The sequence below is a fragment of the Poecilia formosa genome, unplaced genomic scaffold (genome assembly GCF_000485575.1).
Source record: "Poecilia formosa unplaced genomic scaffold, Poecilia_formosa-5.1.2 Scaffold130, whole genome shotgun sequence".
Taxonomy (NCBI): domain Eukaryota; kingdom Metazoa; phylum Chordata; class Actinopteri; order Cyprinodontiformes; family Poeciliidae; genus Poecilia; species Poecilia formosa.
The window spans coordinates 317,939-335,018 of NW_006800069.1; the positions used below are offsets into that span (position 1 = coordinate 317,939).

General features: G+C 39.5%; 2 protein-coding genes across 3 annotated transcripts in view; both read right to left on the reverse strand.

Annotated features, from left to right (window-relative positions):
* Positions 1-917, reverse strand: part of LOC103144621 (sterile alpha motif domain-containing protein 9-like) — a 3,694-nt gene extending 2,777 nt beyond the window's left edge. The window contains exon 1 of the mRNA XM_016676190.1: positions 651-917. The gene's annotated coding sequence lies outside the window, so the exon portion shown is untranslated. The remainder of the gene's footprint in view (positions 1-650) is intronic.
* Positions 918-4,457: 3,540 nt separating this feature from the next.
* supt16h (SPT16 homolog, facilitates chromatin remodeling subunit) lies at positions 4,458-15,934 on the reverse strand. Of its 2 annotated transcripts, XM_016676198.1 has the most exons (25): positions 15,578-15,934; positions 13,922-14,014; positions 13,445-13,615; positions 12,408-12,560; positions 12,173-12,319; positions 11,652-11,803; positions 11,159-11,331; positions 10,981-11,071; positions 10,827-10,900; positions 10,647-10,756; positions 10,460-10,525; positions 10,262-10,360; positions 10,159-10,170; positions 9,764-9,879; positions 9,050-9,203; positions 8,828-8,955; positions 7,984-8,246; positions 7,775-7,893; positions 7,092-7,330; positions 6,932-7,007; positions 6,301-6,470; positions 6,084-6,213; positions 5,332-5,458; positions 5,171-5,245; positions 4,458-4,661 (listed from the first exon to the last, which is right to left on the reverse strand). In XM_016676198.1, exons 1-25 carry the CDS (start codon positions 15,641-15,643, stop codon positions 4,561-4,563), a joined length of 3,105 nt encoding a protein of 1,034 aa, XP_016531684.1. In that variant the 5' UTR covers positions 15,644-15,934; the 3' UTR covers positions 4,458-4,560. The 2 variants fall into 2 exon arrangements, with proteins under 2 accessions (XP_016531684.1, XP_007561750.1); XM_007561688.2 differs by lacking the exon at positions 10,159-10,170.
* Positions 15,935-17,080: the final 1,146 nt, after the last annotated feature.

A 17,080-nucleotide genomic window follows, 5' to 3' on the forward strand; every position in this document is an offset into this window, starting at 1 on the left:
TATATATTCACAAGTTTACAAGATCACATAGCCAACATGGACTACGCACGGAAAACAAATTTCAGGAGTGAAGTGGAAATATTCTCTCTGACACGGATTATGACCATAAAACATGGAAGGTAAGACTGAATGTATGTTTCTGGCTTAATGAAATGAGCCGTCTTTGTTGCAGATGCCGAATAAAGCACTGTGTGTCATCTGCAAACATTACAGATGACACCCAGAGGTTCCTAAACCAGACGACCTTGTCTCTATGACGACTCGAACCACAAAACAGTCGTAAAGAAACCGGTCACAACTCTTCGTTTGGTTTCCTGAAATGTAACACTGTATAATTCTGGGTCATGATGAGCTACATTTTCTGTGAAACTAGTTTGACTGTTTGTGGTAAACATGATTCTTTCATGATGAAAGAACATATTTAACCAAACAAGTTGATCTTACATTAAATTAATTTCTCCAGCAAAAAAGGGTTTAACAATCAAATCAGTTTTAGAAGATGCAACAGTGAATATCTTTAAAAACTGTCAAAATGGATTTCAACTAGATTTTAACTTAAAAATTAAAGAAATAGATGAATAATAAATTTATGTTTCTTTTTCTCCAAACATTACATAAAGACAGATTAACACACAATTTAATCTTCTTACCTGTTAAGAGTTCCAGCAGGTGTGCAGCTGACTGAACCTTCAGACGAGGCTATTTATTACAACCTATGACAGTCCCGCCCCATTTTTTGAATACTTTTGTCCTGTTTATCATAGTATTTCTCTGAGTAACATTGTTGGCATTCTTCATTGTGCCTTCACAATAAATATATCAGCTGTTCTACGTCATCAGCTCACGCCTGAAAGATCAGATGGCACAAAACATAAGTTGTGTTTCTTCAGAAGTGAAGGTCAGATTCTGTTTTCCTGTAAAAGTAGGCTTTAAGAGAAAATGTGTGTATATATTTTAAGATATATACACACACATTTAGATATATGTCTTATATTGATATAGATATCTATACATACAGTCAGATAAGGCAGATGATTTCTCTCATCTCAGTGAAGCAATAATAGTAAAAAGGCTGTAAGAGGTAATATCAGAGGAAACTTATTTTCAGTTGAGGCAAGATTGAGCCTCTATAGCAAAGGGTCTCAATTTTATTCACGTTGGTTTCTTTTGGATGTCACAGTGACATCCATTTTTTTTATTATTATTATACAAAACCTGATCCAAGATTAAATTTGAAGAATTTGTCTTATCTGAGTCAAGCTGCATTTTGACTACAGCAAACCAAAATCAACGACTCTCAAACTATTGCTAAATATGTAACTAAATATTCCAATTTGTAAAAGATGCTTCTAGAAGAGACCCGGGCTTGAAAAGAAGCGTTGCCCATTCTGTGTAAATGTTTTCTTTACAATCATGCCCAAATATTTCACAATCACTGCTGTCAATAAATCAAGTCAGGAAGTCGTTGCACCTGATAATTAGTACAACATAACATGACAGCCGACTAATAAATATCAGCTGTAAAATTGAAACTAGATGAGAAAAGCTAGTAGAAAAAACTGAATTAGCTCAGAGGCTGAAAGTTGATGTACACAGGTATAATTTTACTAATATGTTTTCATACATTTTTCTAAAGAGTATCCAGGAAATTGAGATGTTCTTTTATTCTTTGGAAGTCTTACACAACCTCCAGTAAAACCACAAGCTGCAAGTACATGGGAACATTACAAACATGTTCTCACAGCAGGTGAACAAAAGGTATCATACTGTTTCATAGAAGAAGAAACTCTTTTTTCAAATGCTTTTCAGATAAAATGAAACTTATGCAGCAGCATGTGTAACTGGTTTATTCTGCTGGGGCACACACCCTCTGTACTTTAGGTACCGATCAGTCATTTTTGCACAGCATGAATGATTCATTTCACTCCAATGTATTGCAGAAATACTTGTAACCTTTGAACCTCCTCACATTTTGCGGTGTTTACACCAGTTTCATGTTTACTTATTTTAAGATGAAACAGTTGATTCTGTTTATTAGGGCCAAAATGTGAGCTTGAGTTTCTTGGTTAAGGATAAACATGTAACATTTAATTGTTATTTTCACTGCAATAGCCTTGAGTTTCTATTTGTAACAACAAGATGTGATTCTCACCAGAATTTTATTTTTAAAATATAGTCTGATTTGCTCAAGAAGTCAAGGAATCTCACAGGGTGAAATTACCGTAATAACCCAATATTGGCTGGAAAGCGCAACGTCTTCCCTTTTAGAAACCGTTGGAATTTTTCCGATAGCGCCAAGTGTCGCGGAATTACGGTATTTCAAATTTGGCTGGATCGTTCCCGATACGTTCGGTCTTGTGCCAATACTTTTTTATTCTATTTCACAATTTCTAAACAGTCTTCAGTCTTACAGGGAATGTTTGTAATGTAAAAGTAAGAATATTTCTACAGCAGTCAACGAAACACCTACTTTGTATTCCTGAAAATAAATAAATAAAAATCCCACCTTTATCCACATGGACTTCAACTTCACAGCAGCGGTTTTCTCGGATGGCTCGCTGGGCCACTGTGACGCTGCGTGGAGCCGGTAGATGGCGCCACACAACGCGGATTTGTTCTGAGTGATACGGCGCGTGGAGAGCTGAATGCCATCAACAAAATGGCGGACGTTTCCCGTCATTTTCCATCCGAAGTAAGATTGATACGCCACCGCCCCCAAAGCCACGTTTCTATTGACGGAAACTATTTAAGGATAAATAATTTTTATGATGCAGTTAAACCGCTGACCTGGTAAAGACATTACCGTCGAGATTAAAAACCTCATTTTCAAGGAAGAAATGGCAGCAACTATGAGGCTACAACACCATAAAATAAGTTGTTTAGAAAAAGCAAGTCACTGTCATAGCATTGACCACCTAATTTTAGATTTAAAATGGAAAAATCCTAAGACAATAAAAGAAGCTAGGCTCTTACCATTCCGCTACAGAGCATGTCTCAGCCTTGTGTTGAACCGTGTCATCAGTGGTCTGAACAGATTCGTCCTTGATTTTACTGCTGGTGTTTGTCAGGGTGAAAACTTGGACCCATTTCATCTGTTATGTCAAGAATCTTTACGATATGTACAAATTAAATTTTATTTACATTTAATATGTGTAATTGGGGTGTCATTGAAATATTACAGACTTATTTTGTAGATTATAGCATTTAAACAATAAAATTACCCAGCTGTGTTAGAAAGAGCCTGACCTACAAGAGCACCTGGACATAAAACAAGGCAACCAAAAATTGTCTTGTACTTTTAATTTTCCCCAAATTTGTACATCTTGATTTAATATTTTTAAGATTCTTGTATTACACTAACATTGATTTATTTTTTGTATGCTGCCACTGTCCTGAAACCCATCTCCACTCCATGTTTTAATCTGAGGCAGTTAAATCCACCTCTATGCAGATGATATACCGTTCCACCTCTGTCCCGTATTCATACTTATTCTCTCGTTACTAGCTTCACCATCTTTCATTCAAGCACACATTCAATATCCCAGGCTCTCTTCTGGCTCCCCACTCAAAATACAATCGCAATATCATCTGCAAACGTCATAATTAATTTCCCTCTTCCTGGCAGACATTTCCTGCTTGACCTCATCCATCAGCCTCACATTAACTAGAAGTGGACTCAAATCTGATCCCTTCATTCCCCAGCACACACAACTCAATACTTCTTGGCCAATTCATCCTATTTATATACCTTAAAAGCTGAAGAAAACCCCAATGGAAACAAACTACAGTTTCTTTTAATTTTATTACAAAAACAAAAAACAGATTTTCAGAATCAACAGTACATCTATTCTGATACAACAAAAAGGGAAACGTAGGACAAGTGTGAGGAGGAAGGTGTGTGTGTGTGTGTGTGTGTGTATGTGCATAACTACATCAGTTTACAAAGCCCATTAGAAAAACAAAAACAATCAGGAAAGGTGAATCCTCCTGCTTGTTATCACATTTTCATAAAGAGGAAAAAGGAGAAAAAAATGAGATGAAGAATCACAGGTTTCTCAGTTTTCATATAAAAACACTTTGCAGAGGGGATGACAGGCCATCTTTTATTATTTATCCATCATATTAAGAAACCAATTTTATCTTAAACAGAAAACAACTTGCAATAAAAACCCATGAACACACACACACACACACACACACACAAAACCAAAAATAGTAGCTGGCTGAAGAACAGAGTAAGTCGGGGATGAACATGATGAAAAGCTGTTGAATGAAGTGTGACTGCTGGTTCTTTCATCGTCACGAGAAACTTCACAGACCCCCCCAAAAAAGGGACGAAGAAAAATGGGGGGAGACCTTCTACGTCTATGTACAGATCGTTTGTCTGAAAATGTGTGTGTGTGTGTGTGTGTGTGTGTGTGTGTGTGTGTGTGTGTGTGTGTGTGATTTTTGTAAAAAAAAAAAAAAAAAAGCCAGGGAGGGAATAAAAGGAAAATGGCAGGAGGGTAAAATGGGTTTGGCAGTGTGTGTGTGTGTGTATGTGAGAGTGTGTGTGTCAGTTTAGGACCGCCGCTTCTTTTTACTACTATGAGGGGCCGATGAGCGTGCCTTCCTCTTCCTGTTGGAAGTGTCCTCGTCTTCATAGTGGCTCTCTTTGTCAGCTGCAGAACAGAAGGAGAAACCAATTACCTCGACGACTGAGGAAGATTAAAAACAGCCTTCATTTGGAAAACAGATCTCATTTACCTGAAGTTTAAAAGAAGTTGTAAAGATTTAAAGGATTTTGATCTTTGCTGTCATTACAGCACAGGAAGTTAGGGAAATATTCAAAGACTGTAACCTGACCTAAAGATAACTAACAACCAAAAGCAACTACACTGCACAAACACAAAACCTTACCAAGTAATATTGGTATAGTTTTTAGTGCAAATACCTTAATAGACTTAAAATAAAACAAAACTAACTTACAAGTGACTTTTCAGGTATAGGAGCTTGTTTTAATAATTATTTTATATATTGATCAGAAAGATATAGCTACATATAAGTTCTCCTTTAAAAAAGGAATAAGTGAAATAATATGCCAGTGGAACATGTACTGGACAGAAATTACTTGGTAAAATTTTGTGTTTTTCCAGTGTGATCTCCATGGAAACCAGGTGCAGACACGAACCTTTCCTGGCCTCCTCCTCCAGCTCGTCCCAGTCTTTGCCGCTCTCCTCCTCGCTGCCCAGTGAAGCACTGTAATCTGCAGCCAGACAGGAAGTTGAGTTCAACCGTGCCTTATAGTGGCAAGACAAACCTTGACCAAAACGTGGAGCAGGAGTATCGTACCAGAGTCTTCTGTCTCCGAGCTGTAGTCTTCGTCGCTGTCTTCCTCTTCCTCCTCTTCTTCGTCAGCAGATGGGTTGAATGTTTCGTCCTCCATCTCGGACTCCGAGTCTTCCTCTGCGCCGCTTCCCTAAAACAAAAAAGGAAGATGAGTGGAGGAAGTCAATAAAACCCAAAGGAAACTTGAATTTTCTCCCAAAAAGTCGAAACAGTTCAATATTATTTTGATTGTTGCCTCATATTTTTAGAAATATTTTATGTCTTGAATAATAGTTATTCTAGTTATTTTAGAATAGTTTGTTATGTGTTCCCATTACAAATTAGTGCAAAACTTTTGTTGATATTCTGCTAATGTCAAAAAAACACTTTTGCAATTGAGGTGTTTCCATAAAATAACAAACAAAATTAAGGTTACAGGTGAATAAGTTTGTTCATGAAGTAAGTTATTAAAAACATGATCCTCCAACCACTTCCTGTTGTCACTTCCTGTCGTTTCTGCCAGTAGTAACATTCAGTTGTGGATTATGTGACTTGTGTGAAGAGGAAAAAAGTATTTTCAGTGAAGTTTTGCAAAATGTACCAACTGGCTTTGGATGAATCCAACATTTCATAAAGCAAATTTATTCAAGTCAAATCACACAATTATACAGTCAATGGAAACGCAGCTACTGTTCTGCCTTTGTGCAATTATGTTAAAGTAAGCCTGAATCTAAGTACTAAAATGAATCCAGTTTGTTTTAATCACTAAAGCTCACCTCGCTCTCTGGGTCTAAGAACGACCAGCCTCCCTGCTCAAAGAAACCCTCTGGGTCGTCCACAATGGTCTTCATGATCTTGGTCCAGTTCAAAGACTGGACTCCTTCTGTGTACTTGATGTCACACGAGCTGAAAAAACACACAAAAAGAAAATGAATAAAAAAGAGAAGAAAATAAAAAGATCTGTAGTCAACAGTCAACTGAACTGCGTCGTACTTGAGCCACTCCTTGATTGGGTCCAGGGAGTTGACAGGCACTGCGTTGATCATGGTGACCTTTTTGCTGTAGTCCTTGTAGACAATGACTACGTCGAAGTTCTTGAGGTGGAACTGAACGCGCTCGAAATGAACCAGCTCCACCTCGTCGAGAGTCACCACAAACGGCGGCTAAAAGTAGAAAAGATTTAGATCATTTTTTAAAGGGGCGGTATTACATATTTTTCAGGCACAGCGCCATTTTATAACACAATCAAGTAACTATGTTAGCTTCAGTTGTTAGAAGTAGGTCCTATAATGAGATGCTCAGTTTTATCAGATGTTTGCTAATTGCTGCTGGCTAGTCTGAAGGAGCATCGGAAGCCAGAAACTTGTACACTGCACCTCCGAGGAGGAGTTTCGTCCTTGAAGGCGGGGCTACGTCCAGCCAGGTGTTCGCAAGGCTGAATGGCTGCCATGGAGTTTACAAGATTTCTCAAACATTCATAAAAGAATCAAGGCAACACTCCATGTATGTTATCGATGAGGGAGTATCCTCATAACATGGTGTAAAGGTAATAAAAGTACATTTTACATGATACTGCCCCTTTAAGAAGATGAGAATTAGATCTCAAACCTTTCAGTGTTCTCACCCATTCTGTAACGTTGATGAGGGAACTGGATGTTGGCTGTAATAAGCAGGTACTCCTGTAGGGGGCGCCCTGGAACCTGAGGACATACATCTGTTAGCACACCTCCTTGTTTTCAAACTAAATTCATCTCCTTATAGTTCACGGATCCCCGTTTCCGTACCCCAGGTCCCTGAAGGGAACCTCGAACTCCAGCTCCTCCTTCGTCAGCGTCTCCACCTTCTCGATGAAGTTCTTGAACGCCGACTTGAGCTTGTGCCTCATCTCGCGCTCCATCTGCTCGGCGTACAGGTCGTCTCTGTCGTGCATGTGTTGGTGTTTGCCCAGATCCGTGGTGATCTCCCCGACCTCGGTGTAGAACTGCACGTCCGTGTGACGCCTCTTGCCGAACATGATGGCGTTCTGGGGGACAAGCCAAAAGGTCAAAGGTTAGATGTTGGTTGGAGTTGGCTAATTAGCAACCATTTTGTGATAGAATTAAAGAATGCATGGAGGAGAATCCAACAGGGTTTTGGCAAGGGGACAAAAAAAGGGAAGAAGAAACGGGGTAAAGTATTTAAACCTGCTGTCTCCAACTGCACCTGTATTTATATTTTATAAAAAAAATTCCAGAAAAAAATAAACTGGACCCATTTTCTTCATTTTGGGTGATCTGCAAACAGCCGATCTCGTCTTACTTTGAAAAGGCCCGAAAATCACCACAATGTGGCAAACGTAGCAACTTTGTCACAATATTCAGCAGCTTTTCAGTCAAAAATAAATAATTAAATAAATCACATCGGCCAAAATCGAGTTGAGTACTTTTGCCAGCTCATTCCGTTTTACATTAGGAGTTACTAAATGTACCTTTAGGTGGAAGTGTAGAACGATGATCATCTCCCCGTCACACGGCTGGAAGATGGCGTGTTTAATGTTGTTGTAAAGAATGTCCACTTTATCGCCGCGGACTGACGTAAAACGGAAACCTGAGGGGGAAAAAATAAAATGACAGAACTCAGCATCGTCCCGTCAGGTTCACGTGAACCTAATCGCTGCGACGCTTCCACCCTCCCTACCGTTGGTGTGCGCCTCCAGCGAGCCCTGCATCCTCTTCTGGGCGATGTTGGGCCGGATGTAGAGGTCTTTGAGCTTGGGGTTGCTGCGGTTCAGGTTGATGACCAGAGAGTCCTGCTTCACGATGCCCTCCTTCTCCTTCTCCTCGGCTTCCCGCGTCTTGTAGCGCTTCTGGACCTCCTTGATGATGCGGAAGGCGTTCTGCAGGTTGGTGGATGGCACTGACGTGTCGCCGGGGGCCTTCAGGTTGGACGCCCGGTACGTGCTGCCAGAGGGAAGAGAGAGGGGGCGTACAAGGTCATTGATAAGAGAAAAATCTATTTTATTCAAATTTATAAAAGCAGCAGGTTTCAAGCCTGGATTAATTGATTAATTGTGATGAACCAATTGCTGAACTCATTGATTAATCGTTAACTGGAGACTCAAACAACAATCATTTGATGAAAAAAAACGACACATTCAGAGCAGGAATTATGTCAAAACTGTACAAAATACATGTATACATATAAGATAAAGACAACTTTATCTTAAATGTAAGATAAATATTTATGTCTGTAAATATTTTAACTTCACCTGGTTCAAATTCACAAAGGGAATCTTGATACATTTTAGGCAACAACTTGCAATAAAATGTTATATTAAAAAAAAAAGAGAGAAACTATTTATTGTTCATTGTTTACTTACATTTTTAAAGCATTTCCTAAGTGGTTAAATGAAAATTTTGCAGAATGTGCAAATTTTTTATTTTTTTTAATCTGATTAATCGTCTGAATAATTGATTACTAAAATAATCGTCAGCTGCAGCAAACAGACAGTAGAGCATTATTCTTATGTAGAAATACTCACATTTCTTTGACAAACGTGGCGTCAGGATTGGGGAAGATGTTTCCCTCCTGTCGCCCCAGAGAGCTGCCGGGGACGTAGAAGTTGATTCTCAGGTAGGTGTAGTCTCCCTCTACAGACATGCTAATGTTCTGAAACATTAAAAAACAGACACAAATCCATAAATAAAGTGATTATTTGTATTTTAAAAAGTGCTGGAGTATAGATTATAAAGTATGAGGCTACCTTAATAGTTGCGATGTGAAATGGCGTGGCAATACCGAAAACGGGCATGATAACCGTCTCGTATTTCTTGTCGATGTGAATCTTCATTTCCCTGATTTCCTTTTCTTTGGGCATCTGAGAGACGTTCTTGTACGACACGTTTGATTTTCTGGCTCTGGGAGGAAATAAGGGACGGTTCAGGCTTTGCATACATTTCCCACAGTGAAATTCAAGAACTTTTCAAAAATCATCATGCTGAGATTTCTAACTTTCAACATTATTCTTATTTCCCCACTTTGGCTCACTCTGAACTCTGGAAACACGCAGAGCGGAAAAAAAATTAAAAATGCAGATTTTCTAAAAGTTAAATCTTGAAAAATCTATATTTCATTAATCAATAACATTGATAATCTAAATGTTAATTTGATACTTGTTAATGATGGATAACATACATTTTTGATTAATCGTGATTATTTGATCTCTTTTGATTAATCAGTAACATTGATTAATCAAATGTTAATTTGATACACGTTAGTGAGCGATAACATTGTTTTTTGATTAATCACAATTAATCAACTGTTTATGAATAATCGATAACATTGATTAACAAATGTTAATTTGATTAAATCAATTAATTTAATCAAATTTGATGAATCGAAGTCGAATAATTGATCTGAAGGAAAACTAGGTACTTTTATGACAGGGAGAAACGTTTCCAAAATTCCCAACACTCACTTCTGGATGTGCTGCTCTCCTTTCTGCTCCGTCAGACGCCGCTTTGCCTCCTCGTTCAGGTTGTTGGCCAGCTCCTTCTGGTGAGCGCGCCTCTTCTCCTCAGCCGTCATCTCGTTCTAAATTTCATTTGCAAAATAAAACAGAAGAAAAAAAAATCATTGCTTAAAAGAACCAAATTCTTTTTTTAAGATGATAAACACAACATACATGCAGAAAACAGACTTGTATTGAGATATGTGGTGGGGAAAAAAACACTTGGAAACACAGAAAACAAGTAAAAATTGATTGTTGAAATCAAAATGGCAGTCTTTTCCATCAGCAGGGTTTTTTTTTTCATATACATCACTGAATCGGTTCAGCTGATGAGATTTTAGGATAAAACAATGAATACTTACCTTTCCAAGTAGCTGATAGAGTACAGAGACATTCACATCATCAGGACAGAGCAAACACTAAATCAGCAGTCAGGTGAGAAACAATGCAGAGGTCCAAACTCACTCTGGTTCTGTCTGCCAGCAGGGCGGCGCTCCGGGCTCCCTTCCCCAGCAGCTCCTCAGCGTCGTCACCTTCCTCCTCCTCGTCTTCTTCATCATCATTCTAACAAAACAAAAAAACAAATGATAAGTCTAAGTCTACTGGTGATCCGTTTTTCTTACTCAGAATAAAGAAAAAGATTGAGACAAAGAGTAAACCTGCCTTCAAGAAGATGGCCACGTTCTTGATCTTTTTCTTGACAGGAGTGAGTATCGTGGCGGCCTCTTCCTGCCAAACAAAACGCCCGAGTTCAAGTCAAACAGAAAAACTCGTAACTTCATGCAGCAACGATGACTTCAAAACATTCACTTTGAGGAAGTTCTATGAAATTGAGAAAAAAAGACCTCACCTCATTGATTTGAACTGTGTCACCGAGGAACAAGGCGTACTTCTGCTCCTCCTTCTTGGCGTCTTTGTTGATCAGGTCGGAGAGGCCCAGGCTGATGCTCAGCACCATGCCTGTTGGAGACAGCAGGTGTTAGCAAAGATGCAGTGCAGTAAAACCCAACGGTAGAGCTCATGTGCTCACCTTTTTTCAGTTTGTACTGGTTCTTAGCGTTCAACACCAGAGAGCCTTCTCTGAACTCGATGCCCATGGCAAAGCTGAGAAGAAAACACAGACATGAGCGAGTGGAAGGTGTGTAACGCGGCGCTGAGAGGAGGCTACGCCGCTCTGCCTTTACCCCAGGTTCTTCGTCAGCTTCGCCACGAGGTCCGGCTTCTCTTTCTTCACGTACTCCATGACGCCGTTGTAGGCGTCGCAGATTTTCACGCCTTGCGGAGGAAAAGATATCACTGGTTTACGTTTTTACTGCTTCAGTTGTAATAACAGAGAAGCTGGGAGCGTTTTCAGACACTCACCGTGCTTGAGCTGCTTCAGCAGCTCCTCCTCCACCTGCAGCAGGAAGTTGTAGTTGTCCTGCATCTCCTGAGAGGGGTCCACCATGAGCGTGCGCACCAGGTTGGAGCAGTAGGACTTGTAGCGGATCCCCATGGCACACGTGATGGCACCGAAGTGCATGTGGTTTTTGTCACTGGTAAGGAGAAAAAAAAAAAAAGAAACGGGAAGGACTGATGGGTTAAATACTTCTTGCCGTCACAGAATTAGAGGTTGGAGAAGTTTAGTTAATTAGAAAAACAAATCTTAGTTTTCAGCCAACAACAGTTGGCATCATCTAAGGAAAACAGGCAGGTATCCACTCGATTTGAGCGACATCTAGTGGCCTTATTTGTACACTACATCCTTCAACTCCATCGCCTCCTTTCAGTTTGTGGTTTAAGTTTAGTTCTGTCGCGCTAGCTAGCATAAAATGGCAGAAACCAATGAGTCCCTGCAGAGGGGAAGACGGTCTACCTGACGACGCTGAACTTCAGGCTGTAGTTGCCGCCGCTCTGGATGATGGGAGGGTAGCACATCTCCACCGTGGATGGGTCGGCCCCACCCAGGTACTTCTTCTCCTCTATAGCTTTCTCCACCGACTCGGCTAACTTGCTGTGACGAACTTTCTGTTGAGGAAAGCAAAACAGAGGATTACAGAGAAACGTCCAGCAGAACTACTCTGAGACTGTGTGTAAGGTGTGTGTTAGAGTAACAACTTAAAGCCAGAAGCATTGAATTAGGGATGTGTTTAACTTCCTACAGCTTTTATTCTACACAGGCTGTTTTTTTTTTTTTTGTGGAGTCCCCGGATTGAGAACAAAGGGCTTTTCCCCAGTGTATTATAAGCCTGGCAGCCCGCCAGGCTTATAATACATTGGGGAAAAGCCTAGTGCATCTAAAGTTGCAATGTAACTCCAGAAAGCAAATTCAAGATTCAGAGCCAGTGAGTGATCAGTGAAAACACACACTGATGCCAACGCCGTCCATCATCTCACCTCATCTGCGTCGACAATCTCCATGACCCGCTCCTTGAAGAACTTGGAGTAAACCTCTCCGGTGATGGCCGCCGCCTTCTTCATCAGGTTGAGCTCTCCGTCCTCCTTCACCGCCATCGTGTAGGCGACCACAGCGCTGATGTCCACCTGCGCCACACAAACCCAAACGTTGAGCAAACGACACATCGTCTCGCTCTCCTCAGCGAACGACTCAGCCTGTCGAATGGCGCCTCACCCTGTCCAGCCCCTCGGCGGTGAGCGTGTCGTTCCAGCTCTTCATGTACTCCCCGGGGAACTTGTCCTTGCTGAACACGCCTATCGTCTTTCCCTCTTTGCTGCCCTTGATGGCTTCGATCATCTTGTCAAAGTTAGCCTTGTTGCTTTCGTTCTGGAAGAGGCGCGCCACAAGAGACATGGTGGTTTGTGACAGCACAGGATTTGCAGGATACAAAAGAAAATGCACACAAATCAATCGGGTCTCACTTCAAGCTCAACAGTCTACTCTTATTATTACAGCTTATTATTGAGTGTAGTTTCTTTGAATAAAACAGTCTCTCCAGAATTTATTTTTATGTTCTTTGTGATTGTTGCGGCCTAAAATTACTAATTCTGTGGCACTTTTTTCAAAAAGCTACTTTTTTGGAGGTGGAGAGCGCTTTACTTTTGCCATAACACGATCTTACAAAAAAGTTAAGATTTGGGAAGAAATAACCTTCCCAAAAAAAGGACAGGATTTTAAAACAGTTAATATCTAAAATTCAAACAACATTTTCAACTACATTCTTAAAATATCACTCTTGGTACAAATAAAATCATGTCTTGGGGAGAGATCAATGTGCAAAATAAATAAATAAATAAATAAAATTTTTAAAAAAAATCCCATATCTGCCATTTAACTTAATATTTCAAAATGTTTTTTGCAAAAAGAAAAAAATAGAGAAAGGCAAATGTTACAGTTTAGCATCACACATTATGTTTTCATCTGGCATTTTTGGCTTTCAAAAAACATCAAGAAACAGGAAGTTAAGTTAGAAAAGTAGGAAATATGCTAAACATTAAAGTGACTGGTCAGATTTTTCGGAAAAGTTGCGATGGCTGGTGAAAATGCAACTCTGCTCAAAATTTGGGAATGATGTATGAATTTACATCAATAGTTGCAAGAACAACCGCCTGTACAACACTGAGACTTTTCATAATCAAAGAATAAACTCCAATTACAAAGAAAAAAAAAAGTCCCATTAGGCATAAACCAATCAGACATCTTTCTGTTACCTTTTCCCTGGTGAGTAGCGTGATGGGCGGCACTCCATTAGCGTTCTCATTGCCTTTAGTTATGGCCACCTGCTTGAGGAAATCCACTTTCTTCTTACTGGCCAGGAAAATTATTTTGGTTTCGCAAAACACCATGATGGTGTCGGTCAACTCGTAGCCAAAAAGCCAGGTCTGCAGCAACAAAAAAAACAACAACAACAAAAAAAGCACATACATGTGTGATCTGGTACAAGGACTACCGTGAAAACAGAAGGGAAAAGGCTGCCACTGTCTAAAAATCAACAAAACAGCTGATAATCAGATTAAAGGAACACAACAAAGTCTAAGTAAATGAAAAGAAAAACGGGAATAGAGCTTAGACTTGAGCTAAACTGTAATTTAGAGATAAGACTGAAAGTTTGTGTTCAGGACTCTTAAGTACTGCTAACTGTCGCTGGTGGTATCATGCAGGGTTTGGTTGTTGAGGCCTGCACTCACCTGTATGGCTGTGGACTTGGCGTACACGATTTCCTCATCAACTCCCACAGAAACCACAATGGCGTCGACCTTACCGAACTCATCCTCCGCTTTCTGGAGAACACACACGGACACACGCACAACGTGACGAAGCCGAATGATACAACTTTAGACAAAATGCTCTAAATAAAAACAAAAATCAATTATTAAGACCGCTTGAGTTAAAATAATGGTTTAAAGTCATATGTATTGAAATACATATTCTTACTGCACATGGTTCTGGTCTTTATAGAGTGATGCTGCATTTGATTTGTGCCTAAAGACATAGCTTGGATGTGGGAATGCCCAAGTTGAATGTTCTGGTTGGAATTTGGGAAAATAAGCCGGATATTCCAAACATTGCACCAATGATGAGTAGCAATACAAGCCAAGGTATTTAGGGTTTCCTAGTATTATAAGCCTGGTGGGCCACCAGGCTTAGCATTTCTCATTTAAGTTTATTTTTTGTTTTTTTTTTTCAAACATTTGCATTTTTTAAGACTTTACAGTTGGTGATCAGATATAAATCTTCCAACAACACATAATTTTCAACATTTTTTTAATTCAAAAACACAACAGGCAGCTGGATGAATGACTGCCGAGCACTACAACCACCAGGCTTAACGAGTTTTCTGGTATTTCTTTCTATTTTATTGAAACCCATTAGGGGACCTTTCACAAACAGAGGCTGCACAGTTACAATATGCAAACGTAATATAAAAGTATGAGAAGTGTTGATGAATGGCTAATAAGGGCAATTTTCACCATATTCTATGAACACAGTAGACACAAAAAATTAGTTAGGGTAGTTCCTATTTTTCTATTACAATTTCACAGTTCTTGGGGGTATTTTCAGCCAGCTGACTGGCAGTGCACAGCAACAACCGAGGTAGAATGAGTGCTGAATTACTCTATGCTCCAGACTATGAACACTCTGCTCACCCCCGCCACATTCTCCCTCACCTTTAGGTAGTCAGAAAAAGAAAAATAACGAAAGGCTGCAACTTTTTTAATGTTACAACAAAACTAGCAAAAATACAGCGCAAAGTAATTAAACTGCTTTAGGAAAACCAAATGAAAGAACCCACCGTGGTCCCTGACCATGTAACTGGGATGCTGACGTTATTGAGATGCTAATTAGCCAGCTAACATTAGCATGTTGTCAACACTGGAGATGTAAACCGACAGGAACTAAATATACCTGCAGTTTACTTAATGTCCCGTAGACCCGTGTGGACATTTTGCTGCATTTATAGAGTTTTAATGTGATTTGTTTATCAAGGGAGCAGACGTAACACCATTACAGGTTAGGTCGTTCGGCTAGCAGGCTAGCTAACGTGGTGAATGTGAGGACTGGTGTGCTAACATGAGGTAGCTACCACTCTGACGGACAGATAAGACAAGAGGGTAGTTTTCAGAAAGTTGCGAGGGGGCTCCATGCCGTGTATCTGGGCAGTATAGCTACTACTGATGCCGTGCTGGCTTTTAGAGTCGCGGGCTCAAACACATTCACACCAACACTCGCCATAGATAAAACCATGGGCTAACTTAGCGGTTCAGCAGCTCACTTTTTACAACTATGGTAAACTCCAACAGGCTCCCTGACTCCGACACGCGCGTCACATCGATAACAATCACCTTCCAGTTGCTGTATAGTCTCTTGATTCGGCGGTAGTAAGCCTCCTTGTCCAGGTTTACTGCCATGGTGAGTCCCCCTTTCAGCAAACTCCAGCTCCCGGCTTCGCCTCACAGCAGGCCGGATAACGATGACGGCGAGTGTCAACCAACAACGCACTTCTTCCCTTTCCACGCCTGCCGAGATCCAAACACCACGGAGAGATGCTGCAGCCTGCCTTACAATTTCACAGTTGTTGTTTTTTTTTTCTTTAAATCAAGCAATCGTGTAACTAAAATAAATTAAGTTATAAGCATTATTACTTAAAAACGTGCATATTATAGTGTAATGTAAATCCTCCCCCCGTCGTAATTAACTCCTTGTAGCCCCCTCCCCCGTTTCTTCCTGCGCTCCTTTTCCCTCCCCCTTCGAGTATTAACACATCACTGTCATAAACATTGCTATAAAACTTTACGCAGCCTGAATGGACATTATTATTTAAATTTATTTATAAGAACAATCATTTAAGTAAACAATTTTTTTCACGTTATGTCGGTCATTACATTTGTTTTTATGGGGCATTGTAGTACACGCCGCACAACAGCGCCCCCTTTCCTGTCTTAACCACGTTGCTTTTTTTCCCGCCACAGCGCGTTGTAGATTTTCTTCCCGCCACAATCATTAAACGGATCTGGTGACGTCAATCTCGCGATACAAACTGCGAAATCAGACTCGCCAGCATTTTTAAGGAAAGCAACTGCAGTTAAGCCGTTTATCCACAGAAATAGCAGTAAAGCACAAATATTAAGATGAGGGAGCACTGGAAATTATTGAAAATGGTTATTTTAATTACAGAAAAACAGCAAATGTATCTATATTTAAAATCTGTCTTAAAAACATCATTTATAAATTAAAAATGTTTTTATGTGTAGCTTATGTTAGTTTAAACTTGACTGTTTCCATAAATGTGTACATTTGTGGAGTCTGGAGGAACAATAGTGTCTTTGTTCTTTTAAAATCATCTATCCATCTAAAATACTAAACAGATTTTCCTTAAAAAAAAACAAAAAACATTTTACTGATTAATTTTATGGTTTTCTCCACTGTTCTAATTTTTATTCCTTAAAATAAATTCAATAATTTCAAATGAAATTCAAAAATACATGCAAAATAATTATGTTCTGATCGTTTCCTATATTGTTTATTTCTTATATTTATTTATTGCTTTGCATTTCTGGTTGTTGGAGTCTCTAATTTTCATGATTTGCATAAAGTAATTAAAAAGAAAAATCAAAATAATTTGAGAAAATGGGAAAAACAAAAACAAAGTTAACACCAAAGTGTAATAAAAAAAATCTGTTATATTATAACATAAAATATTTTTATTTCATAATTAAAAACATTGCCAGAATATCTACAATAGACCACACCAATAATGGCATCGCTTTATCCGTCTGGAAACTTTTTTTTTTTTTTGGTTAGCAACTAAATCCTTTTATTCCTCAGTCAACCCGCCACTGATTTCT